Source organism: Phasianus colchicus, chromosome 5, assembly GCF_987193195.1.
Source record: "Phasianus colchicus chromosome 5, bPhaCol1.hap1.1, whole genome shotgun sequence".
NCBI classification, from domain to species: domain Eukaryota; kingdom Metazoa; phylum Chordata; class Aves; order Galliformes; family Phasianidae; genus Phasianus; species Phasianus colchicus.
Window position 1 is genome coordinate 7,688,026 of NC_143440.1, and position 27,989 is coordinate 7,716,014.

At 53.2% G+C, this 27,989-nt stretch overlaps 1 protein-coding gene across 5 annotated transcripts in view; it reads right to left on the reverse strand.

The window, feature by feature from the left end:
* MYRF (myelin regulatory factor) overlaps window positions 1-27,709 on the reverse strand; it is a 36,699-nt gene extending 8,990 nt beyond the window's left edge. For 4 of the 5 annotated variants that reach the window (XM_090140307.1, XM_031614094.2, XM_090140306.1 and 1 more), the window contains exons 1-12: window positions 27,537-27,709; window positions 15,059-15,146; window positions 14,335-14,670; window positions 11,683-11,744; window positions 9,078-9,366; window positions 8,683-8,855; window positions 8,234-8,357; window positions 2,737-2,932; window positions 2,312-2,388; window positions 1,939-2,049; window positions 1,561-1,651; window positions 117-317 (exon numbers count right to left, since the gene is read on the reverse strand). In XM_090140307.1, coding sequence (XP_089996433.1) covers window positions 117-317; window positions 1,561-1,651; window positions 1,939-2,049; window positions 2,312-2,388; window positions 2,737-2,932; window positions 8,234-8,357; window positions 8,683-8,855; window positions 9,078-9,366; window positions 11,683-11,744; window positions 14,335-14,670; window positions 15,059-15,146; window positions 27,537-27,582 — 1,794 coding nt within the window. In that variant the 5' untranslated portion in view covers window positions 27,583-27,709. The remainder of the gene's footprint in view (window positions 1-116; window positions 318-1,560; window positions 1,652-1,938; window positions 2,050-2,311; window positions 2,389-2,736; window positions 2,933-8,233; window positions 8,358-8,682; window positions 8,856-9,077; window positions 9,367-11,682; window positions 11,745-14,334; window positions 14,671-15,058; window positions 15,147-27,536) is intronic. The other variant, XM_090140308.1, reaches the window with a different exon arrangement.
* Between the last annotated feature and the right edge of the window lie 280 nt (window positions 27,710-27,989).

The following is a 27,989-nucleotide window of genomic DNA, read 5'->3' on the forward strand; positions in this document are numbered from 1 at the left end:
TCACTATGGTTCACCTTTATGACAGGTCCCAAGGGTGAGAGGCACTGTCTGAGAGGGCCCTGAGGCCTGCTCTGAGCCACGTCAGTGAAGCCCAGCCTGGTTTGCTCAGCTCTTACCTCCTGGATGTCCTCCTTCACTCGGACATCTGATGGATGCATCAGGGAACCCATCACCTTCACATTGCCATGGACCACGAGGGCTTCATCAGGGCGGTCCGTGTTGATGCCCACCCGCCCGTGGTGGAACACGGTATCAGGGAGCTGAGCCCGCTGCCAGAGCACATCGCTGTCACTCTCAAACTGGCCAGGGTTGGAGGCCTGGGAAGAGACGGGAGAAAAAGGCAGAGATAAGCAGATGCACCCCAACGACACAGCTGTGTCCTTGATCTGCAAATGGGAGTCAGGGATGGGGAAGATCTCAGCTGAAATGGGGGCAGATTGATCCAAGTGGCTTGAGAAGCTGGAGGGGACTTCTGAGATTAAAAGCTCATGACACAGCACCCTGGTGGAGGTGCCTTCTCTACAGCACGCAGCTCTAGGAACACCTGGAGGCTGAGCTGCAACAGCACCTGCCCTACAGCAGGGAGCTGACAGACAGCACAACAGAGGACAAGCGAGGCTGTGAAGGCGTTAGACAGAGCTTTGCAGCAGCACAAAGGAAAGTGGCAGGGACAGGGATACACTGCCAGCTCTGGGAACAAATCCCAGCCTGCTTTTGCAGTCTTGGCATTCATCTGCTGGCCCCAACCAAGCCTCTTTCATCAGGAACCAAGGTTACGCCTGCTCTGCTCCTCTCCCTAAAGGAATATCCTTGCTTTCTTCAGCTGTGTTATCTCAGTCCTCAGAGCTCTTACAATTCCAACTCAATACAAGGACATCTGGAGTCCATAAGTGACACAGCTGTTGTTCCTGGCTCCACAGTCCCCCAAATCCCACTGTTCTGCAACCTGTTGGGATGGAGCAGCACAGGCTGCCTGCAATTCCCTGCAGTTCTGGGCACCTTGGAGGCTGCACAATTCCTTTTACATCAGTCTGCAGACTTTGAGGTCCTTCTCTTTGCATTTTACCTGCTACCTTCAGTCCACAAAGCTGAACACTCATTAAAAGATCCCTGGGAGAGTCCGGGGATGATGCCTACCTCTTCCTGCTGCTCTGCATTCCCATTTGAATGCTGCTGCACAAAGTGCAGCCACGGCAGGGCACCCAGTCTTTCTGCACCTGGAGGTCTTGTCCCTGCTATGGAATCCTAACAACACCATTCTCTCACTCCCAGCAGCTCTACTGTAAGCACCAGTGCAAGGTCAGGACAAGGAGACACCTTCCCTGTCCTGCAACAAGTTCTTGCATGCCCTGAAGCTGCTCCAACCAAGCAGGTGTGAAAAGGCTGGAATGAGAACGCAGGCATGGACAGGGACAGCCATGGGCAAGGATAGCTGCAAGCAAGGCAGTGTTGGAAAAGGGAAGAAAGGGCTGGGAGGGGAAAGCACTGAAAAGCTAGAGAAGTGGAGGAGAACTGCCCAGTTCATCCAGCAAAGGGCTATGGGAGGAGAGGAGGACTTACTCGGACGATGATGCGCTCAGAGATGTGGGCTGCAAGTGTGTAGTTCTGGTTCTGTGCATGTGCCTGCAGGGCTACCACAAGCATGAAATACCTGTCAAGAGGGGAGAGAGGTCAGGGTGCCATCCTGCACTGCAAACTGCTGCATCTGCCTCAAGGACAGGGCATCAGGCTGTCACAGAGAGCTGCACACATCCCCTCTCCCCTGTCCACAACCCCTTGTAGAATGGGGGAAGACCACAGTGGCCACAGCAGACATCTCCTTTCCTCCGTGAGAAAAAGATGGCCAGCATAGGACCTGTTGCTTCTCAAAGCAAGGGCTGGCACATCCACAGGCCCTGAGTGCACAGAACAGTTTGTAAAGGTGTCCCTGCTCTTCACCTCTGGTCTGGATTGGGTTTTCCTTTCTTCCTCATGTTGTTAGCCGTGGTCTCGCTGAAGTGCAGCCGCCCCACAGTGACCTTAGTGACCTGCTCTGGAGGCAGGTTGACCCTGTCCAAGAGAAAACAGAGGAGCAAGTGAGGATGCTTCTGGAGAGGAGGCTTCTTAAGGAATGGCCATCTCCTGTCCTGCTCCACTACGGTAGGGCTATGAATTGGGCACAAAAAGGAGTGGGCAGCATAAAGGGAGGAAAACTCTGCTGTGGGCAGTAAAACTGGAGGGTGTGTTACCCACAGTGCTATCCTGAGCCTTCCCACGAAGCCCTCCTTCCCCACCCACCCCTGCTGTTGCTTATTCCCCAGCCCCCACTCACGTGACAGGGTTGAAGGGCCGTTTGCTGCGGTCGGACTGCGACTGCTCGATGTTGATCGACTGGTTCAGGGCCTCTAGCTGGAGAGAAAGATTTGGGGATGTGATGAAGAGCGGAAAGCCGAGACTTTCCCCTTCCCACTGTCTCCCCAACCCCTCCTGCACAACCAACACGCAGCGCCTAACTTGGGTGCGGCCCTGGCAGAGGGTGAATAGATCTTCCCAAATGCCTCTAGGAGGGAGAGGAAACCCTGGGGATGCCCAGGGAGCAATTGAATCCATCTTAGAGTCCTATCTCAAGAGCTGAAGATCAAGTATCACCTTCAGCATTCTCCTGCACACACCCCTACAACTCAGCATACGAAAGACGCGGTGTTGCCTGATCTCAGCTCCCCTTCTCCCTGCTGCATTCGCTTGGCTCCTGCTTGCCTTCACTCCGTGCAGCTTCAGGTAGAAGCACTCTAAGGGTTTCAGGCCCTCGGGGGTCTTCACATACTTGGGATCTCCAAGCATGCCAATGTAGACCGTGACCTGGAAGTGATTCTTCTTCTGGCACACAAAGGCATCGTCACCCACAGAGAAGTTGAACCCTTTGTCAGCATCCACGCGGTAGGTGAGCATGGGGCTGTGGAAAAGACAGCAGACATTAGGCCAGAGCCCTGAGCACATCACGAGAGGCCTAAGCTCCCAGCTACAGAGGCAGTGCAGGGTCTGTGGGGCATGGCATGTGGCAACACCGAGGCCAGGGGTCCCACAGACCCATTAGTTTTACCCATCGCATCCTTGATGTTGCCCACGTGCCTAGTTCCCACTCAGCAAGGTCTGAGTGAGAGGAGGAGGAGGATGCTGCCTGGCCAATACATACCAGCTGGGTTGGTTTAATCTCCATCTCCTTAATGGGCTGGTTGCCATGGGAATGAGGGAAATATGTGGCCTTTAAGCAAGTCCCTTTTTCTCTCACCACCGAAGAACTCAGACCTTGGAGGGTGGGCCCCTGGGATGCATCTCAGCCCATCGAGAATCTCCAGCAGAAGACCAAAATCCCACATTTTCCCCTTTATTTTTGTGCTTAAATACTCAAAAGGCAAAAGGCAGCTCAGCCTGGCCTCTGATATCAGCCTTAAAACTCACTGAGCACTTTTCTACAGGAGGGTTAATGTTGGAGGAGATATGGGGGCCCGTTCCCAGTAACACTGGGATGCAATTCCTCATCTCCTGCACCCGAGGGACTATGCGGACCCTGAACACAGGCCAGATGGTGGAAGTAGAGCACTATCTTAGCCCAGAAGCACGAAAGGAATTCCCTTCTACCGCTGCTCACCTCCCAGCCTTAGCCACAAGGTCTCCATTTGGCTCCTCTGGCTCACGAGCCAGAGCTTTATCAGGCCCTAGGACTTCTGTGCTCACCCAGGGATGGAGGAACCCTTTTCCCATCTGCTTTCACCCCTCTGCCACCTCAGCTGTTTCCACTTGAAGGCAGGTTGTACTTCCAAACCACATCTGCTTCCAAACCATTCTCTGGTTAACATCACTCAAACTGATGGCTGCTAAACATACGCCAAAACAGAGGAAGACTGTCAGGCTGAGTCTCATTCCCTGAGCTCCCAAAGGACTCGGGCTGTGACTAATGTCACCCTCCAACATGGGGTGCACTGGAGGGCATCCCCACTGCCACACATCCTAGTTCTCACCTTAACCCACGGGGAATACAGCCAACATGGGGACCTGGGTGTCTTTGCCATCCCACCCCTGTGCTCGAAGGCTGGGGAAGGCAGGAGCAGCTCCTGGGGTCAGGGACAACAGCAGCCAATGGCTTGGGGGCAGCAAAAGCAAGGCTAGCTCCCAATGAGCGTGAGGGCCAGAGGGCAAAGCATCAGGAAGAAAAGGTCGAGGGTCAAATGGATTATTTTGGGCAGAATGCCCCGCTGACAAAAGCAGATTAACGCAGGGCTCGGAAGGCCAGGATCAGAGGAAAGGAGGTTTCAGGGGTTACCAGCTCTTCATGCTGGGATCCACACTTACAGGAGTGGGGAGTGCTCTCATTCTCTAAAGGAAAGGCAATGCAAGGAAAAATGTCTCTGATAATGAGCGGATCAGCATTTAGATCTGTTGCAGAAAACAGGATTGTCAGAGGGAAGTTCTCATGCCATCAGCTGTTTTCTTTATGGAAGGAAAGAGGTGGAGGAGAATTTCCTATTCCAGATTCCCCATTATTTCAACCATTCCTAAGCCATCGTGTTTGGAATGCCCCACAGCTGAGGGTCTGCTCAGTAATTTCATGCTTTGTTCTCCTTCCAGGCTTCCAGCAGCATCTCAGCCCATCTTCACCAACACCTGAAATACATTCAGGACTGAACCACATCATGCTGCTCTCTGTCTCCTGTGGGATCTGCAGCTGTTGGTGCTGGCTTATTCCAAACCAGGCTTCCAAAAGCTTGCTTGATGGGAAGAGACTGCAGAGCTAGCCTTCCCCTCAAAGTGCCTTACCTCAAACTGTAAATACTTGGGGAGAGGGAGGAGGGAGCCTGCTGGCATTTATCAGAGTGCACTGTCAGGGAGATGGATTACTTCTGCTCCTGAGAGTAAATTAGTGAGCTGCCTGGTTCCAGGCCTCTTTGGCACCGCTGCTGGAAACCACCTAACCCTTTTGAAGGTTCAGCAAGTCTGAAACCACAAAACCAGTGCAAAAGGCCAAGGAGAAACATACTATCAATAAAACTAATCCGGAGACTTAGGTCTCCTTCAAGCAACACAGATTCCTCAGCCCACATATAACCAAAGCCTGAGACATAAACCAAGCATGCTAAGGCACAGATTTCCAGGCACCTCCAATCCATAAAGGAGCCCTTTTTTCCTCCCTCTATCCTCTCCTCAATTTCCTTAACTCAAAGTGCTTCTAAGAAAACTACAGCCTACAGTCCCACAACTACACCTACAGGCCTGGAGAGCTCAGTTCCCTTTGCTCTTCTCCTGGTTACAGCCCCTGGGCACAAGGAATCTGTTACCATCCTATGAGAAGGCTCACTGGTACCAGGCACATCTCTCAGAAGGCAGAAAAGCTACCCAGGAACTGCAGAACTTGCTCAGATTCTCCCTGTGCTGAGCCCAGCTCAACAGCTGGGAAGGAGCCTGGTTCTGAGATACAGCCCAGATCAGCAGTAAATGAGAAATGGCTGAAAGCCATGGCAGGATACATCTGAGGAACAAAAAATCTTTTGGTACTGGTTACCAGTGCCTTCACCAAGAGCAGCACAAGGAAATGATGGAAGAAAAGGCCTCCTCACATCTCTGAGGCAGAACAGGAGGAAGATCAAGCACTATAAACCTGAGAAATCTGCCTCCATGGGGGCTGCGAGCACTTGTCTTGCTCCATAAAGAAACACTGGCTGTGTTTCTGGATGCAGGTTTTTCACCATATACCCAGGTGGGCCTACAGCTTTTGAGAACTCAACCTCCTGCACAGGGCACATGGCTGCTTGCTGGGTGCAGCAGTCACTGCTGAAACGCTGGCAAGCTCTTGAATGATGAGAAACCACACTGGGATAAGAAACTCAACAGTTTCCTATGGGCTTGTGGCTCAGCCTCTCTCCTTAACATGCCTTTCTGGTCTTGTCTGGAGAGCAAGGGTAGGAAAAAATCAGGTGATTCAGATGATTCAGATTCCTGGGGCTGTGAATAGGTTGTGGGCACGTGGATCACAAGGGAGAAAATATGCTTCCCCTAGGGGCAGGAAGCTATAACACCAGTTATAAAGTGCATGACAGCTAAAACAGGCTGGGAAGGGCTGGCTCTTGCTTAATGATCCCAGAGGAAACTAATGTGGAAGTACTCACAGATCTCAAAGAGACACTCATTTGTTGAGTACAGCAAAAAGGAAGAGAGAGACTCCTATCTGCTCAAACATTAGTTGGTTGTCAAAAAAAGAAAAAAAAAGGAAAAAAGGAAGAAAAGCCCTTGTAGAAGAAGAGAAAGTTGAGCTTGTGCAGTTCCTCCCAGCTCTATTCTGGTGCAGTGCTACACCAAGAGACCCATTTAAATGATCTTCTGCTTAGAAAAGAGATGTGGCCTCAGCTTGCACAACCCCTCCTGGAGCTACCTGACTGCTGAGCTGCTGCAAAGAGGGAAGAGACCAATGAGGTTGTGTGCTGCAGAAAATGCAGCTTATCAATCCTTCATCTTTTCTTTGGGTCGAATCCAGCACCACAACAAACCACACGTTGGTTCCTAAAATTGAGGTGAAGCCATTTCAAAGGAATTTAGCCATTACGCAACTGGGCCACGACCTAAATGCAGCAAAAGTAGGTTTGCTCTGGCTTCCACCCTAAATCCTAAAAGCAGGTATTAGCAAGCGACCCCGAGCACAGAGCTGAAGAAGGTGGTAGTGCAAGGTTGGGTTTGTAGGAGTTGAAAGCTGCACTCTGCAGCACTCCAGTGACAGCAGTGCAGTGTTAGTGTGCCTGTGCAATATCAGGGTGTGCAACAAACCTCTGTCACAGGAGCTGTGACGTGTTTCAGGTGAGAAACCATTTACCCAGCATGGGTAAACAGAGAGATGGAAGGCAAAGGAGGGATCATTGTGTCGAAGAGAAAAGTGAGGCCATGTACAAGAGCTTATTGGATCCTGCTGACTACAAAAGGTGTGTTTGTGCTTCTGTCACACAGGGAAACTCCTGCTGGCACTGATAGCGGATGAGAGGCCACTCTTGGGACCAGGAAGGTGGCTCTGTCAGGTGGGAAAAGCTCAGTGCTGTAGCTGCCCAGTGATGTCCAGGGCCTGGCTGAGAACCAAGCACTAAAGATGGGAAAACAGTTTGGCAAAGGGAGTCCACTGGGAAGCTGCCAGGCCACGACACACTAAAGAAAAGATTCACACCGCAGGGGAAACAAAGTTGAAGCAGAGGTCTGCAGAGGACTATGGAAACAGTTTGGTAAAACAGAAGCAAACACCTCCCCAGCTTAAGCCTCTCCTGCTGTGGCTAGGAAAATAGCCACAAATATGGCCTTTGCAAATGGCAGGGTGTCACCATCAGCCATGTCTCTGCAGAGCTCTCAAGCCACACGTCCTTGTCCTACCTTGAGCACCATCTGGGCAAGCTATGATGACAGCCCTGGGTTATTTGGCATTGCACAGGAGGACTCTACCAGCCTCTGGCTGTCCAGAAAGAGAAGGAAGGGAAACAGGGCAGTCTGCTTAGTTCCTGGAAGCCTGCCTGCTGCCTGCCTGCTCTCAGTCACCTCTGAGGAATGCAGGGAGGATCCAGAGTGGGTTCCTCCTGAGCACTCTTTTCTACAAGGCTTGTTCACACTCTGCCTCCACCCTCTACCCCAGCTTTCCTCTCTGCCTGCACTTCTGGTCTCTCCACCCCTCCTAGTTTTCCAGTTTCCCTCCAACCTTTCCCTCTTCCTTTCTCTCCTCTCCTCCACCCACCAACCACTCCTCCTCCTCAGGCTCCTCTCTGCACTGCTCTCAACATGTGCTGAAGTGGCTCTGGATTATCCCCAGTCACTCCTGCTATGCACTGTCCTGGAAATCCTAACACACCTTTAAAAACGTTTTTATAAGGCTGGCCAGGGAGAAAGCGTGCTGCACATCCAAATGGTGCTCAGGCACAAGGTGCATTTGCCAAAAGAACCCCCCAGTGGCAGCCCAAGGTCTGAGTGGCTGCCTCCAATGCTGCTGAACTGTTGAATCCTGCAGAACCAGACCCATTCCTTAATCCCCCACCATTCACTCAGAAGTGCAAAGAAACGGCCTTCCCAATGGCAAAGGTACAGCAGGGAGAGTGTCTCCACCACAGGGCAGGCAAGAAGAGGTCAGCAGGTGTTAAAAGGAAAAGTCCAACACATTGCATCTCCCGAACCTCAGCCCTTGAATGAAAAGTCCATTGAACGAAAGGCTGGACGTGAGTCTGGATGAATTACTCACAGTTCTTTATAGTTGGCATCATAGAGAGTTGCCCACTTGTTTTGCTGATGTGGCTGCCACTTTATAGACTGGTAGTTGGGGTCTAGGTAGGAGCCATTCAAGCTGTCATTATCCTGAATCAGGCCTGCAGAGGGAGAAAGACGTGTTTCAGACACCCTGAAGAGGCCCTGGTAAGGCCAACTTAGTGGGTGGCAACCCTGCCCACGGCAGGAGGTTGGAACTAGATGATCGTTGAGGTCCCTTCATACTATGACTTGATAATTCTATGATGCAGCATTCAGCTGGGTACAAGCATAAGGAAGCAAGTCATCTCTTGACTGCCAGGGCACGGCAGTGGCTCAAGGTCTGGACTCTGATCTGCTCCTGGGAACTCACACACTCTCCATGGGCACTGCCAGGTTTGCATGCTGGCGAGGGATTAAAGGGATGAGGGGCTGAAAACCACATACCTGGAGAGAGAGGTCCTGGCTGGTGCCAAGGAGGTGTGGGAACTCTTTCGGGGTTGAGTGGCACAGACCCCATGCCTGGCTCCTGTTTTATCAGCCCGTTGAGCATCTGTGCACTGAGGGTGTTTGGGGGTGACTCGGAGTGCTTCCTTTTCTTGGCAGGGTGCACCGGGAGGCTGTGGGACAGCAGGGAGGTGACAACCCTGCAACATCACCACCTTCTGCCCACCCCCCCATGGTGAGTTCTATGCCAGGCGTGCACTGAGCCACATCTCAGTTTCCCCTCTATCCCCACCATCCAGCTTTGAGTGTCCCCTTTGGGTCACCCCCACCTCAACACCTCCCCAGAATCTCCCCAAACCCAAATCACACCAAATCCCAATGTCCGACAGCCTTACTCTGCTCCGTGCTGCTGGAGAAGCTGGTGCAGCATCTGCGACTGCTGAGCGTGGTGGAGGTCAGCTGGTGCTATGCCCTGCCCCATGCCATAGGGTGGCATCAGGGGCTCAGCCTTCATGTACAGGTCCCGCTGAAGGCCAGGGTAGTGAGGGTGGGAAGGAGGGGGCACGGCTTGCAGGTGGGGAGGAGGAGGAGGAGGAGGTGGTGGCGGCGGGGGATGCTCCAGGCGAGATGGGGGAATTACATGGCACATGTTCTCAGGGGTCATGGTCCGAAGGAGGTGAGGATCTTGAAGAATAGAGAAAGAAGAATGACTGTGAGACCACGATGAGGTCTAAGCTTCAGCTCCAAGCCCAGCCACGAGAAATTCCCCGTGAGAACTCCTCTGCCATCAGAACTGAGCTTCACTCACAGAACTCGAAGGGCACACAGGTTCTCAGGCTGAGGGACAACAGGGAAGATTACAACCACTCCTGAAATTTCCTAAAGCTTAGGTATCCTAATGTTCTGTAGTGAAAACCTAGCTTTAAGGAATTCTGTCTGGTGTCAGCCCTGCAATTCCCTTCAAAGGGAAGAAGCATCAGGCAGAAAGTTAGGATGAGAGGTGATGGCCTCAAGCTGTGCCAAGGGAGGATCAGGCTGGATATTAGGAAAAATGTCTTTGCAAAGAGTGTCTTTGCACAGTCTGCCCAGGGGGTGCTGGAGTCACTGTCCCTGGAGGCATTCAAGAACCATGGAGACGTGGCACTGAGGGACAGTGGGGATGGGTTGAGGGTTGGACTTGATGGCCTTAAGAGGCTTCCAACCCTGATGATTTGATGAACATTCCTGCATCACCAAGGAACTACACGGATCAAGAAAGAGCAGTGGGATGACAGGTCCGACAGTGGGGCCAGCCCAAAGCCTGTGCCTGGAAACACAGGGCCAGAAGGTGACTTTGACCTCCACATTTAAATAAACAAAAAGAAGCATTCAAATGATCCCACCTTCCTCGTCCTCTCTGTGGAATGGGATACTAAAGAAATGCCATGCTTGGGATTGATTTGACTACACTGCCATCAAAATAAATGCTGGTGGAGAGGCATGCAAATCCTCTGCAGCTGCCTAGGCTCCAGCTCAACACCAGCTCAATGTGTGGCAATGCCAGTGCACAGCAGAGGGCTTCAGCTCAAACCAAAACACTTCTGGAATCTGGACTCATGAATTTACTATAGGAACCAAAGACATTGGTGCGAAAGTTGATGCAAGGTAAGACTCAAGCAAGCTCCTCTCAGATGGAGCAGAAAATCACAGAATCACAGAATGGCTTTGGTTGGAAGGGACCTCAAGGATGAGTCAATGTTGGCACCATTTCAGCAGCTTATTTTTATGTCTTGTAGAAACGAATGGGCACGTGCCATATGCTACGTGGGTGGAAAGCAAAGATTGGAGGCTGGTGAATTGCACCGATCTTCTACGCCAGCTTCTCCATCCTCTCTGCATCCCAAAACAGTGGGGGACACGTTTCTCTGGCAAAATCACACCCTTCTGCAGTCTAAATGAATAAATGCAGTGATCAAATGAGGATCTGAAGGCAAGCTTCCCAAGCACCCTTGGACAAGAAGCACAGACAGACTCAGGGCAGCCCTTGTGCCTTGCCCTGCAAAGCACTGCGAGGAATGGGTTTTCTCAACATCTCCAGTGCCATGTGCTGCAGGTAGGGCCCTGAAGAGCTCCCTGCTGCCTCCTCTCCTCCCTAGGCAGAGTGCTGGAAGCGCGTTGGAGCAGCTCTCCCCTCGGTGAGCAACTTGGCCTCTTTGTTATATTTAAGGAAGGGGCAGGAGGAATTCCAGGGATTTTTTTTTAGCAAGATAAACAGAACTCTTGACCTCTTCCATCAAAAAAAAAAAAAAAAAAAAAAGAGTAAGTGCTGTTCCTGGTGAGGAATGGTTGGAGCTTGGGAAAGAGGGTGCTGTTGGCGAGGGGGAAGGGAGCTCAGGACAACCTTCCCTCCTCACCAAGGAGTTTCTTCCAGCAAAGCACAGCGAAGGTCACCACAACGCTGGGTGGCTTCGCAGCAGGGAGCCGGGGGGCTGGCAGTGAGCGTGGGGTGGGACAGGCTCTCTCTCACCCTTAGCAGGGGGAGCCCCAGCTCAGAAGGGAGGGAGGGAAGGGCACGGAAGGAACTTACTGCTGAATGGAAGGCTCATCTTGGTCTCCCCGAACCGGGTTCCATTTCAGGGACGTTCTCCTTGCCTTTGGCTCACACAGGGCACAGGGTAGGACAGGGAGGCTCCAGTTGCCACATCCCACCCTCCCAGGGACGAGCCATGCTGCCGATCGCTCCCCGTGTGAGTGGGTTCACATCTCTCCTTCCCTCCCGTTCCCTCTCTTGCTCGCTCTCCCCCCTTGCAAAGACCAGCAGGAGAACAATAGGCGACAGTCCAGGGATATTTACTAACTGATAATCTCCCCACGTATTGCAGCCGCCTGTTTTCTCCCGTCTGATAAAGACTGCAGAGCCAACCACTTTCATGGAACAAAGAGGGGGAGGATGTTGGGCTTGGGGTTTTCCTTATTATATATATATTTTCCCCCCTCCCTCTCTCTCCTTAAAGCACTTACCAGTCACCTGCTGAGGGGAGTAGGCTTCTGATCCAGAGTCAGGGGGAGAGTCGGGTAAAGTGCTGCAGAGAAAACAGAAGGGAAGGTCATTGTAAAGCAGCTTCCAGCAATGGGATCAACTCGTCTAGTTTGAGCAACGCATGGTCCCACAAGATGCCCATCAACCTGGGTACCTCCAGTGACCATATGGCGACTGCACCGCTCTCACCATTCCCCACAGCTCACATTTTGGCAGCAGGGAGAGGTATTTTGCTGACCTGCCTATGAAGCTTCCCCACCAGCTCAGCAGCTTTGAGTTGAACAGAAAGACATTCGTTTCCCAAAGACCTCGTGCTTCACCATGGAGAAATGGGGCGTTCTTGGGGAGCTGAAAGCACAACCTGGGAAGCCCGTGGGCTGCACTCTGCTGTGCGACCTGTACGAACCTGAGCACCACCACAGCTGCCAGCTGTATCACTCTACCTCTGCTCCAATGGCACCAGGGGCAAGATTCGGCCCTAACTGCAAAATGCAACTGAATTGGGCACTCAGCTGCACAACCAGGGCTAGGGGATAGCAACCACAGAGAGAGTGTCACCTTTGCTTCCTTCCTTACTGGAAGCTGGGCTCTTCAGCCATTCCCAAAGCCCCTCCTTGGAAATCCATTGGAACCAACACTTCCTTTTCTTTCTTCCAGCCCCTCCTCACCAGACATATCTTCAGGCCAAGGTAAATCTTCCACTGTCCTGGTACACAAGAGAACGATTTGCTCATGTCAGATGCTGGTTCTTCTCTAGTAATATTCTGCAGGAGAGTACATGCCTGGGAAGAGTCAAGGCTCTGCTGCCAGCTAGACTGAGGTGGGGTCACTGGAAGCCAAAGCTGCAGCAGGGGTGGGCAGGGAGATTGTGGCTCACTTGCAATGTGCTCTACCCCTGTGCAAATCACCAGCAGTGGGATATCCAGGGAGGTATCTTGTCTGCTTGCTTGTATCCACTGCCTTGGCAATCCCCAGAATGTTCCAGCAGCACAACATTCTGCAAAGCCTGCTCCTGCTATAACAAAATGTCCAGGGACAATTCAGGGACAACTGGAGCAGAAAGATGGGTGCTACGCAGGGAGGTCATGCAGGCACACCCAGCCCACGGATAGGATTTGTGGGTGTTGGACACTGAGACTGCTTCTGCCATGGAATGAGTCCTTCTGGGATGCTGAAGAAGTGCTGCGAGCAAAGCTGACCTAGTTCATTTCGCCCAAACAAGGCCTCCATCTCCAGCAGCAAGCACTTGCTATGAACCCTGCTTCCACTATATGCAGTGACTACCAGGTCCCAGTGGAGTCCAGCCATGAAGCCACATCCCAGGCCAAGGATCCACCACAGACAAAGCAGCACGTATTCCCAGGCAAATGCCTCGATCACCACCATGACAGCCCCAAATGATGACACGAGCTCTTCCCTCAGCTACAGCAGCTCCTGATGCCTCCTTGATGGATTTGTTGTCCTCCTGCAAGTCAAGATGATGAAGCCAGCACACAAGTAATCAGACCTGGATTATGAATGGAGGAGAGCTATGATCCCACCCATGACTTCTCACATCCTTGAGAACGCCAGAGACACGCAGAAGAAAGGGATGCCACATAAGAGCATCCTACCCTGCTTTTAGGCATGGCTTCCCCTAAGACACATGGCTCCACTGCAACTTCCTAGTCTAGGAATAAAATAAGGGCAGATTTTATTTAGGTTGTCACATTCTGGAAGATCTTTTCCAGTTCATCCAAGCCAAAGTCATCCCAGTGGAGCTACATTCCAGATCCAATTATTCCTCCTGCTAGCTGGTGGACTGTGAGCATGGGAAGCACCACGCCGTACTTGCTGGCGACACTAGAGGGCAGAAAGCAGAGGGAGAAAAGCCAGAGAGGGCTTTGTAGAGATGAGCAGCAGTTCTGGGGTCCTCCTGGCCTCCACCTCCCTTACATCCATCATCTGCTGGAGAAGGCACACAGCTCGGCTGCGCTCTCTGTGTGGTGCTCCCTGTCAAGGCTGCCACGTTGCTGTGCCCTGCCAGCCCACCAGCGCCGTTTCCCTCATCATTTCTCCTCCCAGTTGTCCAGTTGAGTCCATCAGCAATACTAAGACTCCATTATCATCTTCCCCTTCATTGGGGCTGCATCCAGAGCCAGTTACGAAGGGATATAACTCCAGCCCAGACACCATATCCTTCTTCTCTTCAGTATCTAAAACATCAGGCCAAGAGAAATGAGGTTTTTTGCCCAACTTAGCTAACATCTTCCCCTGGGATTGCCAAGGGAACATCCTGGAAAGTAAGTTTAGCCTTATTCAGACTTATTCTGCATCTCTTCCTTCTTGAAAAGGACGATACTCCGTCCCATCACGCACTTGGAGATGTGCATCTGTCGTGTGTCTCCCTGTATGCGCATGGGATGTCACCGATCCTCTCCAATTCAGCACACACAGACAAGACCAAAACTGAACAACTTTTCAGAAAACTCGTGACAAAGCATCTCCCTGTGAAGCCAGGGCTTAACAGTGGCTGACACGGCCGGTGGTTAATGCACTACGGGACAAGCCACCTCTACCCTCCAGGCCCCACCAGCCTGGAGGATTGCTGGTCTCACCTCGTGCCCTTGTCCTGCCACCCCAGCCCCACTTACCCAGGTGCGTAGGAGGCCGTGGGCTCCGATTTGATTGGAGGGACCATGCTGTTTAGGCAGTGGCCACCGAGGTAGCCCTTGGGCACCGCCATGCCATTGTTGTTATTGCAGTTGAGTTGAGCACCATAGCTGGGTCCGCAAGGGTTGGCCAGGAGAGGACCGTGATGGATCGGGATCTGGCTGCCCGGGGGAGGAAGGTGGAGGGAACCACTGGAAGCAGGGTTGTTCACATGCCCAGCACTGCCGATGGAACTGGGAAGAGGCGCGCTGATGGTGGCTGAGCTGGAGGGCTGGGGGTGTGCACAGCCAGATGAAGCAGAGATGTCAGGGAAACAGCTGAGAGAGAGAAGGTGATAACCTCAGCTGCAAGACAGGTAGGTGGCACTTTCCACCCGCTACCCAGCCCTTCAGCAACACGGACGGTGCTCTGGGACACCCAGAGGAGGAGTGAAACAGCCAGCATTGTGGTGGCACCAGCAGGAGTGCATAGGTTGGTCACTTGAATCAGTGGGAATGGTGCAATCCCAAAGGGTGAAAAATCCACCTGTGGGGATGTAAAGGCCACAAGTGCCCAGGAAACCAACCTCCTGTAGGGGAGGACTCTAGGAGGGACACAGTGGAACACACAGGGCACAGTGATTTCACGATTCCTCGCATGGCAGAGCTTCTCCACAGAAAACAACAGCAAGTACAGTTCCTGCTGTGGAACAAGGGAACCACTTACATATCTGGTGAGTCCTCCTTGCTGATGTACTCCTCCAGGATGCTGGTGTCAATGTTAGATGGCTCCAGAGCTCCATTAATGTCATGGCCTGTGAGAATAGAGGAGATGGAAGCAAGAGCTGTGAGAAGGACACGAAAGGCAAAGGCGTTGCACTGCAGAACCACCACCGAAGACCTTTGCAGAGTCAAAACCAATATGAGAAGATCAGCAGATTCTTGCAGTTTGAGAAGGACCATTGGTCCATAGCCATCTGTATCCCAGTGCAAAACCAGACAGCGCCGAGGCCAGGCGAGCAGCGGGTTTCCCTCTGCCTTCTCCTGAGGCCTCCTCCTCCCCTCTCCTGCCCTGGGGAAGCTGGGCTGGGTTTTGTTGACAGAAAGTGCTTTCTTTATCTGTCTCTCTCAAGTGGGAGTCCGCAGCTCTCTGGGGTTGCTGCCAGCCCTCGGTGCCAAAGACACTGCCAAGAAAGTGGAAGAGGAGACTTGGCCCTGATAAGGAAGAGGGCCCTTCCCAAGAGGCCCAAAGCTCATGGGCCAGCCCTCATCCCCCACAGGCTGTGTGCTGGGGAAAGGTCAACCAGTGAACCGTGAAAAACCCCATATGGGGGGTTCTGGCCCACACCCGGCCAATTGCAGCACTCCCCTCTGCAAATCCCTTTCATAGTAAGGCAAGCAAATTGGCAGAAATAAATCCAGCCAGGAATTCTGCCAAGTGGACAGGGTATGTGCATGGACAGGGGAATCTCTCCCTTGGTAATGATGGGGAATGAGCCTGGGGATCTGTTCACAGGAGGACATCCGGCCCTTGGGGCACTGTGGGAAGCAGGAGGTGACACTGTCCCCTGTAAACTCTGTGGTTGCAACCATTGCTGCAAGCTATGGTTGGCTGGGAGAGCTCACCGTGGGTGCCTGTGTCCCCCACACACCCCCAATGATCCTTCACCCTGCTCCCAACCCTCTCAAGGCACCTCTTCTGCACTCTCTCCATCACCTCACCGTTGGCCAACAAAACCGAACTACAAAACGTCTGGCCACAAAAGCTATTGGAAGACGTGTCTTTATGCCAAGTCTTGGGCTGGAGACTTATGTTTTCAAAAGAGTGGTACTGCATTGGCACTGAGGATGCCTGGGGGGGGGGAGTGGAGTCACTGTCTCAATGGTGTTCAATGAACGTGGAGACGTGGCACCGAGGGATGTGGGCAGTGGGCATGGTGAGGTTGGCTTGTTAATGGGCACGGTGAGGTAGGTTGGAGTTGGGCTTTGAACTTTTCCCAATCTTAATGATTCTACGATTCCAAGAAACCAAAAAGGCACTTGACCAATTTTCCCCAAGCTGTGTCCAGGAAAAAGCTTCAAGATACCTGACCCCAGTAGTTTTCCCTTCCATCTCCAAACCCCAGCAGCTTCTCCACAGTGGAAAGGGAGCCCAGGACCTACCCAGAAAGGATAGGAAGCCCTCCAGAGACAGCAGCACTGCTGGGCTCTCCTTTTTTTCTGCTGCCTTCTCTTAAAAGTCACCTTTGGAAGCGCTCAGACTGAGGCATGGGGTGTGATAAGAAACGTGATGCAGGAGCTGCGTCAGCTGTGCTGCCTCAATAATGGCAAGGCTGGGTCCAGCTGCGCAGGTGCAATGGGAAGGGGCTGCCCACTGCAAATGTAAGGCTGTCCTCAGCTTGAGGACATAGGGACAGGGAATGTCCCACCGCCCATGGCTCCCATGCATGGCAGGCTCTTACTGAAAGCCAGCTTAGGTGATTAATTAAAAGTTAATGCTTCTCCACTGAGTCACGAGCTCCTCACGACACGAATAACAGTCCCTCCTCTTCCGACGTGGGATTAGGAGGGAGCAGGAAGCAGCTCAACATCCGCACGGCACCAGAGCTTTTGTCACCTGTCTCCCCTCTCTGACGTCCCCCCAGCCCCAAGCAGCACGCTGACCTCCCTGCAGGGGCTCCTTGTGTCAAACAACCTTCCATTTCACCCCTCCTTCAGCTCGTGCTGCCGCAAAGGAGCTCCCAAACCTGCCAGCACCCTTTGCCCTGCCTTATCCTTAGCCCCCCTCCTCACAGCAGCACCAAGGAGGCCCTGAAGGCAAACTCTGCCACGGGAAGCAGATGCAAAACCCACAGCACCCTCCTCGCGAGCAGGGCAGAGGCCCCATATGTGCGAGAATGTCAGGAATCCCAATGTTTGGACTTGTTTTCTCTGCCTTCCCCAAACCTCCAAACACGACCGCCATCCAAGCAGAGCTACTTGCTGCCTTGCTCCGACGGCGCGGGGCTGCTGGCACAGCTCTCCTGGTGATATCAATCCCTGTCCCCTTTCCAGGTGCTCCACCGCAGCCCATTTCCCATCAGAGACGGGCACTGAAAGAGTTAAAGGCGTCTGGCCCCTGCAAGTCATCATATTTACAGGTCTAAGAGATTAAACCCAGAATTTACCTCGAGTGATAGGCTGATAAGTTTATGGTATTTCTATTTATAACAGTCCCTCCCCCCCAATTCTTGCTCTGTTGCCTGTCTTTTAATCACCTATAATCCTGCCTGGGTCTCCTGGGGGTGGGAGGAAGGGAGAGAGAGGAGGAACTTCATCCTGGGATCCACTAACGAGAACCAGATGTGGGAACCTGGAGATGATGAGGTCAACCATCTCCACAGGCTAGGGAACACCAGTGGGGAGGAAGAAGAGATGAGGCTGTGCCAAGCCATGCATGGATGCATGGTGCATCCCCATACCAAGGCACCAGGGGCTGAATTTTTGTGCTTGGTTTCGGAGACCCATTTTAGGGGGTGCTGGTTCGAATGACAAATGAAGCATTCTGCTCCAAAAGCAGGACTGCAGTGGAGATGAATAAAGAGCCACAATGAGTATCTGCCTCATGGTAGCATGGATGGTGGCATCCCTCTGCCATCTTGGCCCTACCTGGTACCCAATCCGAGGGCTGTGGACAAGATGTGCTGTGATGGTGCTGGAAGCCTGGCTGTTCCTCCTCAGCACCCTGCTGACAAAGCCACCGCCAAGCAGGGGAGGATGTGGTAGAAGCCTCCAGGAGCCATGCGGCGAGATGGCACCCACAGGTTGCACAACTGGCAGCCCATTGCCACAATGGCACATTCCCAGGGCCCCACAGGCTCTGCATCCCTTTCAGCTTCCTCCTGTGTTTATTCTTCTGCCCCAGAGGATTGGCTGCTGGCTGGGCTGCGAGCACAAGGAATCTGGGCCACAGCATACTAACCAAACACCATCTAAGCTCAGGAGCTGCAGGTTTGGGATCGTTTCTCCCCAGCTGGGAACAGCAGCCTCCTATGCCTCTGGATGGGATGCAGCGAGGGTGAGAGAACACAGCAGTCCTATTGCTGCTCAGAGCCCTGGGGACAGCAGGATGCTAAAGGCACAGCAGGATGATCTCCCCTTTGCTCCACAGTCCCAACCCTGTGGGCACAAAGGAGGAACACATCCCCTCTGGCAGGGGGGAATGCGACCCCGCAGCCCCCGCCTCCCCTCGGATCCCAGCCCAGCATTCCTCCTCAATTAATGCTCTTTATTACCTGACTGTAACGATAACCAGTCCCCCCTGGCAGAAGTGGCTCTTGTAACCTGAGTGGGATGCCAAGACAGACCTCTCTCCTGTCTCCCCTGGAGCACTTTTGGGACCACCCCAGAGCAAAGCCCTGAGGCACAGAGGAGCCCCTCCTGGAGCTGTGGGGTTTAGCCCCTCTTTTGATCCTCTTCAGCCCCCCAGGGTCTGCATGGGTTGCCAAAGGGAGAAACCAATGGTGCCAACTCAGCAGCTCTATAACTTCAGGATCCAACACTGATGGAGCTAACGTACATGGGGTTACTCCCTCCTGCATGCTCTCACCAGGTGGTTTCAGGTGCATTAAGACACCTTTCTGCACACACACACAGCACGTGCCCCTCACCACCATGAAGGCAGGACTGTTGCAGTCAATGCAGAGTTATGGCCATCTCACTTTCAAGGACATCACCTACCCTCTTGAAGCCACGGAGCAGCTCTTCTGGTACAGAAGAGGTGGGGTTTAACCAAGACACCAGATCCTGGTACTGTAGGATGAGCTGCAGGGTTCCCAGTTGCCAGAAGGTCCTTGGAGCAACGACTGGCCTCAACCAACACCAAAACTCCATGTCAGTGCCATTCACAACACGCTGCAACCAAACCACTGCCATCCTCCAGCCCAACACCAAAAGTCAGCAGCATCTCCACACGTCCATCCTCCTCCCAAGCCCTCTTTTCTCCTTCTGGCCCGTCCACTTTCTCCTCTCTCCCTCTCCCAGCCCGACCCACATGTCCCCAGCTCCCGTCTGCCCTCGTCCCTTCCTTCCCAAGGCACTGCTCCCCCAGAACCCTGGGGCTGCCCATCCTGGTCTCGGCCTCTCCTCCATCCTTGCCAGCTGTGAACATCGGCTTGGATAGAGCCATTGTCTTTTGGGCATCGGGGCAGAGGAGGAGGGGGGGAAGGTGTGAGAGGGGACACAGTGGAGCGTTTGTGTGCGTCCGCGCTGCCGTCAATGCCCTGCTTGTCCATTCATGCACTAAGATGGCAGAAACAGCAGCACCCACACAAGTGTCGCCATTTGGTGGGGTCCAAGGTGCCCGCCCAGGGGGGCACATTGCCCTGTTTGTTTGGGGAACGGCAGAGCCACAAGATAATGCTTGTATCTCCCTGCCTGGACTGAGGGTGGCGGTGAGGATGGTAGGAGTGGAGAATGTCCCTCTGTCAGCCCCGTGTCTGGGAATAAGGCAGCAGGGAGAGGCTTCCAGCCTTCACTGAGCACCCCAGGGTGACCACAGCAACACTGCCTCTGCTGCAGGGCCACCAGTGCTGGGGGCTTTCGGCTCCCATAGAGGCTGTAGGGCCGCTGTGCACACGTGGGGCTTGGAGATGCGTGCCAGCCTCGTGCAAAGCAATCCTCAGGCATGAGGCTTAACGATCAGACAGCAACAGAACACAAACCTACAGGGCAGCCAAGCAGCGCCTGGAACACTACGTCCAGATCAGGCATCTTGTTCCTCCCTTCTCGTTGGGAGGCAACAAGGTCCCTCCTGTCCAGCCTGGACAGCCTCCAGAAGAGGCCAAACGCATGAAGGCTGAGCTATTTATCTTGATGGGACATTTTCCAGGGCCTGGGGAGGGCCATCACTATTTCTGAGCACCCAATATCAATCTCTTGCAAATGGGAGTGTCGGGTCATCGATGCTTGGCGTCGGTTCAGGATTGGCTCATGAGCTGATGTGCCCTGCTTTGAGTTCTCTTTAGTAGTGAATGGTATGGAGATGCATAATAAAACTCACTGTTTGCTCATTCTGACCAGCCGTGGGCTGTCTCCTGCACTGGAACATAGCTCCTGCACCAGGGATTTAGCAAACAGTTCCCAGACAATACAGAACAGATACCGAACGTGCTGCTTGGATCCCGTCCCCCCCGCAGGCTGGCTGTGCTCTGGGTCTCACGTCAACGCAGCAAAAGAGGAACAGTTTTAAACAAAAAGAAGAGAGATTTAGGAGGAAATTCTTTACCCAGAGACCGGTGAGGCCCTGGTGCAGGCTAACCACAGAAGCTGTGGGTGCCCCATCTCTGGAGATGCCCAAGGCCAAGCTGGATGGTGTCCTGGGCAGCCTCAGCTAGTGGCAAACGACCAGCCCATGGCAGGAATTGGGGCTGAGGGGGCTTTGAGGTCCCTTCCAACCCAACCATTCTATGGTTCTGTGATCTTTAAGGACCCTCCCAATCCAACCAGAAGCATGCTATGCTCACTTGCAGCCCCAGCTCCTGCCAGGGAATGCAGCAAACAACACAGCCTCCTGCCAGCGCTGTGAAAAACAGTCGTTCTGAGGGAAGAGCAGGAAGCAAGGAAGCAACAGGAATTGTGTGAGCCATTAGATCAATGACAAAACCCCTCTGGGAGCCTTCTGAACAGCCCAGCACAAGGCCACTTGCTCCCAGCTCACCCTGCACTCCATTTGGGAGGCAACGCTCAGCCTCGCTGCTCTCCTCAAAGCCCAACCTGAATGCTCCCTTTTTTTTTTTTTTTTTTTTAAATCCCCATTCATGTCAAGGCCTAAATAGCGTGAGGATTTCACAGCTGGGCCATTCACTAAGCTTCCAGCCACAACTCCTCCAGTGCTGACTGCCATCAACCCGACGTTATCTGCCTCCTGTGACCTCCCAGTGCACGTCCCTTAACACTGAATGACCTCATTAGAAACTTCTTCCCGTTTCCTTGCCCCTGCTGTAGCTCACCAGTCCTCCCAGGGAAGCACTGTTGGCTGAATTCACCTAAAGCAGACATTTCTGCAACTCCAACAACCACAAGCTGCTTAAGGATGGGGAGCTGGCTTCATCTCTCTGCCTCCACCAGCTGCAAAGGCAGCACTGCTGTCCAAGGTGCCACCGCCTCCATCCCACAATTATGGGAAACCCACAGCCATCTCCACTGGGCATCCATACACTGGATCCATACCCTCTCCCAAACCTCCAAGCCTAGAGTTGGCTCCAGGCAGAGCCCATCTCCAGAAGCCTGCCTCTTAAAGCTCACGTGGTTCAAGTAAAAAAGCCCTATAAAAGCTCGCTCCTACTCCCCTACAAGAGCTATCTGAAAGCATTCTAGTCTGCATATTATAGGCTGGATTTCTGTTAGCAGAAAGTAGAGCTCTCACAACAAGATGCTGCTCTGCACCAGTGGTGGTGGCACCCAGTCTGCTAACCCTCCTGGTTCACTGGTACCATTCCCAGCTCTTCCAAAGGCAGATTTGGCTTGGATGAAACACTGCAGGTTCTGGACAGCCCAGTGGTACCATCACCTACTGATCTGTGCCTTGGATGAGTTAAGGAAAGCTCCTGCCCTGGTGTTCCCCGTTCTGCAGGTCCTCACATTGCTGTGTCTCGTGTCCCTTCAGTCCCACAGCACCAACAAGGAAAGAAGTTTTGAAACACCATTCATCACCTTTCTCCTCTATGTTTTCCACCATGATGCACGTGAAAACTCACCCCTCTCCAGCTCGCCATGCCGCACCCTTTCCAAAGGCTGAACTGAAACAGGAGGGAAGGCAGATGGACAGACCCTCCCTGTGCCCACCCAGAGCTCCTCACTGACCTCAGGGTTTGATCCAAAGAGGACCTCAACATGGAAAGGGCTGCTTCTGTCCTTCTGCACAGCCGAGCGTCGAGCACATTATCAGCAAGCAGCCAACTGTGCAATGGCTTGATGGCTCTTACAGTGCCCTTTTGAAGCTTTTGCTTTGCTTTAAGCAGGTGTTTCATTTCCAATAAAGTCAAAGCTGTGCTTTTTAGTGCTTTATTGTATCAATGTCCATAACTGTTACTTGTCATAACAGAAGAGATAAGCCAAGATCGGGCTGACTGATAAACTGTTTGGTTTCCTGTTTGTTTGGACTTCCAGCAGATAGCTGTAATCAGCACAACTGACTGAAAGTCATCAATGAGAGCTGTTTATTAATAAGTGTCATCTGGCACACATTCTAACCGAGTTCCTTTCATTACCCTCTCCCAGAATTTGGAGACACCAACAGCTAGACCATGGCATATGAGTAATGAGAGCAGTGGAAGATGACTTGATAGATGACTTGATAGAGCAATGGGGATGAGGAAGGAGAAAGACTGGGAAGAAAGGAGAGGTGAACACAGGTTAAGTCCAGAGAGGCTACAGAAACAGCTGTTTACAAGGGTGGATAGTGATAGGACAAGGGGGAATGGTCTTAAACTGAGACAGGGGAGGTTTAGGTGAGATATTAGGAGGAAATTTTTCACACAGAGGGTGGTGACGCACTGGAACAGGTTGCCCAAGGAGGCTGTGGATGCCCCATCCCTGGAGCCATTCAAGGCCAGGCTGGATGTGGCTCTGGGCAGCCTGGTCTGCTGGTTGGTGACCCTGCACATAGCAGGGGGGTTGAAACTAAATGATCATTGTGGTCTTTTTCAACCCAGGCCATTCTATGATTCTATGAAACACAACCCACTGGCATCAAAACAGACAAAGTTCAGAAAGATAAGGAGAAGGAAGACGGTGTACCCATGAAGCCTGATGTGGGAGGCAACAGGTAGCCAAGTGTGGTGCCACAGCCATCCGGCCTCTAAGAGCATCCCTATTCCCTCCTCTGGGCTCTGCACCTCCCCTCTATCTGACAGCCTCATCTCCCCCTGCCCACAGCTCTAAGGTCAGCCTGGAAAACTCCAGAAAGTTCTCTCTACTGAAAGATGCTGCTCTATGAGCTGAAGCCTGGAAGAGGCATCCGGCCAACTCCATCCCAAAAGCCACCAGCCCATTCCTGTTTGTGCCTCCAGCTGCTCCCCCGTCCTCTGGCGACGCACACACTGGTTAATCATTCCTCAGGCACCTTTAGCTTACTGGGGTTCTTATCAGAGAGCACAAAGTCCAAGCCCCAACCAGAAGCACGGCTGCAGGGAGACAAGGGGCTTCCCAACAAGCCCTGCCGCCGCAGTGCCAGGCAGGGATGCAGTGCAGGCTCCTGCCTCATACACCCGTGTGTGCCTCAGGGCAGTGCCCAGCTCCCTGCAGTGCTCACCGTGCACGCTTTGATCAACGGAGACTTTCACCACTTCACATATACTGCAGAGCTTTGTTCTTCCAAGGGAGTATTTCCAGCTGACAAACCCTGTTTTGCTTCCTTACCTTGCAAGAAGACTTGATTCCTATGAAGAACCAAAGCAGCCCTTGGCCCTGCCACCCAAAACCATGGATGGGCAGTTGGTGGCTTTTGGAGAAGCTGGTGGTGCAGGCTGGGGACAAAAGCTTTCTCCTCTGGGCTCCTCAGCCCCTTGGGCCTCTCCAAAAAGCCCATGCATTGGCAAGTGATTCCCAAGCACAAAGCCCAGCACCAAGTCCTGCTTTGTGTCTCAGCAGGGATACAGTTCAACCTCCTGGTCAGGATCCACAGCCACAGACCCTACTCACATCAACAATTCCCAAGGCCACGTGACAACTCCCACCTTCACATCTTCTCTCCAGAAGACCCAAGCCACTCACTGCTGCCTTCTTGCACTTGTGTGTGCACCAGACACAGAAAGGCTTCCACGAGGCTCCTGGCCTCGGCCACCTTTTAGGATCACTGTACCACATCCAGGCATGGTGGGGTCAGCACCACAGCTGCCTGCCCTCACATCACACCAACAGCAGCACTTCTTCAGCCCAGCTGGATCCTCCATCCCACCCCAGCAGGGCACCCTCTGAGCCAGCATCTCTTTCCAATACCTGCTGCAAGCAGCAGCCCTTGTGCCCGCAGGATCTCTGAGTCACCAGCAGCCTGGTCACACCTCTCCAAGGCTCCATGGCACCTTTCCCTGCCTCATGGCTGGTCCCTGCACGGACACGAGCTCCCCACACACCAACATCAATCTGAGCGTGGACAAAGAACCTCTCGCCACCCCCGACACAGCCTCCATGGGCGCATGTGGCTCTGAATCACAAACCACCTCTTATCAGACGTCCTTAGAGATCCACCCTCCTACGAGCAGCTTACTCTGTCCCCACATCCTGTTCTTTTCCCACCCAGGAGAAAGAAGGTTTGGGGGAAGCTGAGGAAAGAAGGCAGGACACTGAGAAGAACCAGTGTGGTTACGAGGGCAAGGATGAGTGCTCTGGCTGAAGGCTCTTGGACCTCCTCGTGGATGAGCAACTTCCTCTGCCAAGGAATGCTCCCCAGAGCTGGCAATGGGATCAGAAAAAAGAGAGACAGAGTGAGGAGGGGAAGCTGAGCTGTGGAAGATGGAGAGGGACCTGTACTGTTACCTGCTCGGATCCAGTGCATCCTGAGCATGGTGAGAGCGGACATCAAATCCCCGCTGCGTCCCTGCTCTCACCCTCTGTCATTTTGCTGCTTGTCCAGCTTGCAGGGCTGCCGATTGCCAGTTTTTCTATTCCTCTGGGGAAGAGTGGGAGGGCCGGGGAGTACACAGCTGCTACACTCTGGGATTTGGGTCTGCGAGGGGATTACCAGGAGGGATGGTCATGTGTTTGTGCTGTACCAGGTTCCCCAGGACGACTCTGTCACGGGCTCACTCTGCTCAGCAAAGAGCCCCACACAAAGCCTCTTTCCTTCCCCGCTGCACAAGCCCGCCCCACAGAGATGGTGACACCGCAAGGCCACCTCTGCCCTGAGCCATGGCCCCACACGGAGCACCACAGCAGTGCATGGCAAAGCCTACTGCCACAGAAGCACTCAGGGCATGCACAGGCTGGGCAGGCAGAAGGTAGAACAGTCGATGCGAAATCCATCTGCACCCCAAAAAAATGGTTTTCTGCATGCCTCAGAGGAAACCAGACACTCTGATCCTCTGTAATTGCACTGACCGAGCGTCAAAAAAAATCCTACAATCATAGAAAGGTTGGGTTGGAAGGGTACTTAAAGATCACAGAATCATAGAACCGTGGCTGGCTGCCCCCCAGCAGCTCAGGCTGCCCAGGGCCCCATCCAGCCTGGCGTTGGGCACCTCCAGGGATGGGGAAGCCACAGCTTCTCTGGGCATCCTGTGCCAGAACCTTACCATAGTTAAAAATTTCCTCCTAAGCAGGAAAACAGAGCAATGACCCACATCACCTCCCTTAGGGTGGCATTTCCTATTGCCATATGGAAAGTGCTCCATAATACCCAATAAAACTCACCAAAAAAAGTAGCCAGTTGTCACCAAGGCACGCCTGTGAGCACACCTCTGCCCCAAACCCTTCACTAACACCAACGTGCTCACTGCCTTGCTGATAAACAGGGTGCTCCCTCCCAGCTCAAAGGCTCCCGTGACCCCAGCAGCGAGCACAGACACACGGGTCACACATGCCCTCAACTTGCATTTAACCCTATTTAACCACCACCTTTCCCAACCCCAAATCCTCCACGCTTTCAGCGCTTACCACTCTTTTGGCCACTCCTTGCCCAAATCCCCATGGCCAAACCACCCCCTTCCCCTGCCCCTCCAGCCCGGCTCTGCGCATCCTTCCCACCATACATTCTTTAACAGCCTCTTATCTCATAAATTAGCTGGGAGAGAGAGGGATCCCAAATAGCTGAGCTCTGTCGTAACTCTTTCCCTTACGCGAGCGGTAGGCAGGGAGGAAGGTAAGGTTTCTAGCAGGATGCCAGCCAAGGGTCAGGCGCTTTCAACTCCCTCCTTTTCCTTTGATACAAAATACAAATGCTCCAGACAAACACTCCCAATGCTATGGAAAGACCAAAGCAAGCTCCTTCAGCTCTGCTGCCAGAAGCCCCAGCATCCCGCACGCTCTCCTCCCAACCTCACGCCCCTCCATCCTGGCCACGCTGTGCCCCACCGTTCTCTGCTTTTCCCCAGTCCTTCCTGAGCTGCAGAGCGAAGCCCTGTGCTTTTCACACTGCCACCCTTCTCCAAGGCTCAGATCTCACAGAGCAGGCGACCACATTCCAGGGGATGATGCTGAAACGTCGAATGCCAGCTCGGATCCCGTGCAAAGCCGCACCAAGCCAACGGGAGGGAATTCCCTCCTTATTTCAGGGCTTTCAGTGCGGGGAGAAATTCATTTAGTGTGAAACCTCCACTGGAGAGAAGAAAAAGGATTTCACTATAAGAAAGATCACTTGTGCACGCGGGAAGGGAAGCGGCAGATACCTTTAAGTAAGTTGTTACATAGGAACAACGAGACGTTTCTACTTTATCCCCATAAATTAATGAATTTATACTCCAACAGATCAGCATTAAGCACCCAGAAACCATTTAACCCCTCCGTTCACGCAGATTCCAGGGAAAATCCATCTCCGTTCTGCAAAATGAGGCATTCACAGGCCTGTCACCTCCAAAGAGCAAAGGATGGGCTCCACTTTTGCATTCAAACGTCTCCTCTCCAACACTGTGTTACAACAGATGCTTCTTAACAACAGCACCAAAGGGATGCAGATGACCAAGGGGAACAAACAGCAGCTTTAGGCTCTGCAAAAAACTCTGCTCAATGTTCTTCAAAGGAAGCAAAGAGCAGAGATGGAGAAACATCCTTCAGCCCCGGTTTTCTTCGCTCTGTTTTTACGTGGACATTTTTAGGTCGAAAGGGAGATAGAGAAAGAGAGATAGAAAGTAATAAAGAAAGAAGGGAAAAGAGAAAAAGGGAAAGAAAGAGAAATAGAATGAAGGAGAAAGGAATGAAGGAGGAAGGGAGAAAGGAAGGAGAAAAGGAAAAGGAGGAAGAAATGGGAAGGAATAGAAGGAAGGAGGGAAGGGGAATGAAAAGGAAAGGGGAAAGAGAAAGGAAAGAGGAAAGGGAAAGGAAGGAAGGAAGGAGGAAAGGGAAAGGAAAGAAGGAAGGAAGGAGGGAAGGAGGGAAGGAAGGAAGGAGAGAAGGAAGGAAGGAAGGAGAGAAGGAAGGAAGGAAAGGGAAAGGAAAGAAGGAAGGAAGGAAGGAAGGAGGGAAGGAAGGAAAGGGAAAGGGAAGAAAGGAGGTCTCCCCGCTGCTCGCCGTACCTTCGAAGAAGCGCTGCAGAGCCTCCGTCTCGTCCACCACCTCCATAGCTGTGCCATGCACCGGGCTAACGGCCGAGCCCGCAGGGGGACGCACAGCCCCCGGGGCCGCTCCGCGCGGGGCCCAGAGCCGCAGCCGGCGCCGAGCGCGGCCGCCCGCTGCCCACCGGCCTCCGGCGACGGCCGCCCCGCTCCGCCCCCGCCCCGCCCCGCACGGCGCCCCCTGCCGGCCGCGGAGAGCAGCGCAGCGGGGCGGCCCCGCTCCCTACCGCGGCGCTGCCGGCCGATGCTCGCCGCGACCCGGCGGGCGGAGGAGGGTCGGGTCGGCGGCGTTTCGCGGGTCGGCGGTGTTTTCTGGCCTTTCCCCCCCGCCCCACCTCCCCCGCCCCCTCATAACGGGACAGTATCTAAATGAAGTCACAGTGATCCGACCGCAGTTCACCAAAAGGCGAGCCC